At 26.6% G+C, this 1,780-nt stretch overlaps 1 protein-coding gene across 1 annotated transcript; it reads right to left on the minus strand.

Annotated features, from left to right (window-relative positions):
• Nucleotides 1-710: 710 nt before the first annotated feature.
• On the minus strand, nt 711-1,751 carry LOC122847353 (alpha-1-antitrypsin homolog). The gene is made up of 4 exons (XM_044144958.1): nt 1,562-1,751; nt 1,287-1,501; nt 895-1,225; nt 711-823 (listed from the first exon to the last, which is right to left on the minus strand). The coding sequence occupies exons 1-4, from the start codon at nt 1,749-1,751 to the stop codon at nt 711-713; spliced, it is 849 nt and encodes a 282-aa protein (XP_044000893.1).
• Between the last annotated feature and the right edge of the window lie 29 nt (nt 1,752-1,780).

The raw sequence follows: 1,780 nt of genomic DNA on the forward strand, positions 1-1,780 counted from the left end.
TAAACAGTTAAATTGAAAGAGAAAATTTCATTTATTATCACGAACATAATTATTAGCTCAATGTAAAAATGTTGGTGATGATATATTTAAAAATTTTTGTTGTATAAAACAATGGTTCGTTCACAACAAGATGTTAACCCAGTCTCACGTAATGCAAATGTGCCAGCCACCACCACCACCACACATGTATGACACAGCCATGAAAATAGTACTCTGATTTCCGCTTCCCATCACGTATCACTGGAGTGTCCCAGGCACCGAGTGAGCACGTATCTTCAATGGGATGCGTATCATTTGTACAATGTTTTTTTTAACATCATACACAGTATCATCTACATATACATAACAATAATATCTACTGCATCATTAATTTTTAAAATAACAATGTATATATTTAGTAAAAAAAATTATTCTCCAACGAAAATATAATGAAACAAATCCCAATCAATTTTAAATAATTTAAAACTAAAATAATTGATGAATAAAAATTTATTAATTTTGATAAATAAAAATAATTGGCAAGGATTTAATTAACTCTACAAAAATCAATTATTATTTTATTATTTATTTTATTTTTTTAACAATTTTAATACAGATGATGTATTGACATTTAAATTGATAATTAATTTTATTTTTTTGGAGCAAATTCCCTGGTAGAAATTAAAGCTTAATTTCTATATTTCTACCAGGGTTATTAATGAATTAGTTTATTAATAAGTTGGATTAGTTATACGAGAAAAAAGAATGACAACACCATGATCAGAGACAGTTATCCAGAAGAATGGCTTGTCAACCACGACCTTTGTGACTGGTCCTTTTGGTGCTGTAAAAATTAAAATATTATTTGCATTGAGTATCGTCAATGGTATTAAAGAATAATTATTTGTTAATTACCATTATAAGATTTTGTTTTTTCATTGAAGAATGGATCAACGACAATTCCAGTTTTGTGGAAAAATTCATTGACATAAGTGTTTTTCGAAAATCCAGATAAATCAGATTCTTTTGACCATATTTTTGTTACACCAATGTCATTTAATGCTTTTTTAAGTTCTTTTCTTGTATCAAGTTTAAATTTTGGCATTAAAAGATTTATATTAGCAACTTCGTCAACTTCAAAATTACTAAAATCAAAATTATAAAGAAGTTTTTCAACTTTATCAAAACCAACATCTTCTTCTGGTATAATTAAATAATTATTAACAGCTGTATTGTAATTATCCCACTGTTGAAAAAAAAAAAGGTAAATTAATTTAAATATTTTTTAAAATATTTATTTTACTTACCAAGTAATCCACTTGAATAATTTTTGCACAATAATCAGGATTAAGATAGCCAATGGAAAAAATTCCTCGAGCTCTCATCATGTCCACATCTTTCTTAGTTCCATCAAGTAATTTAAAAGGTGTTTTTGAAGTCTCGGGGTGAAATGGAACTGCCCAAATACCTCTTATGAAACCACCATTTGCAATAACCATACGATAATCTTTTTCAAATTTACCTAAATAAAAACAATTCGAAATTATTATTGAGTTACATTGAAGAAATGAACCATACAAACCTTTTGGTATTATTTCGCTTATAAGATTATCACTGTTTTCTTCTGCTTGTTTATTGATGATACTGTATGCCTCATCAGTTTTTGAAAAATCAACATTAACTATTTTAATTTCTCTTAAATGATCAGAATTTTTATTTGTCAAATCAACTGATTTATCAATGACAATTAAACCAGTTGAATTAACTTCCATATTTATAAAATGCTGAAAAAATAACAACA

This window comes from Aphidius gifuensis, linkage group LG1, assembly GCF_014905175.1.
Source record: "Aphidius gifuensis isolate YNYX2018 linkage group LG1, ASM1490517v1, whole genome shotgun sequence".
Taxonomy (NCBI): Eukaryota; Metazoa; Arthropoda; class Insecta; order Hymenoptera; family Braconidae; genus Aphidius; species Aphidius gifuensis.

Coding starts and splice junctions, on each gene's coding strand:
- LOC122847353 (XM_044144958.1), bottom strand. CDS start 1,751: ATGGAAGTTAATTCAACTGGTTTAATTGTCATTGATAAATCAGTTGAT. Junction 1,502..1,561: donor AAGCGAAATAATACCAAAAG/GTTTGTATGGTT, acceptor GTTTTTATTTAG/GTAAATTTGAAAAAGATTAT. Junction 824..894: donor AAAAACAAAATCTTATAATG/GTAATTAACAAA, acceptor TAATTTTTACAG/CACCAAAAGGACCAGTCACA.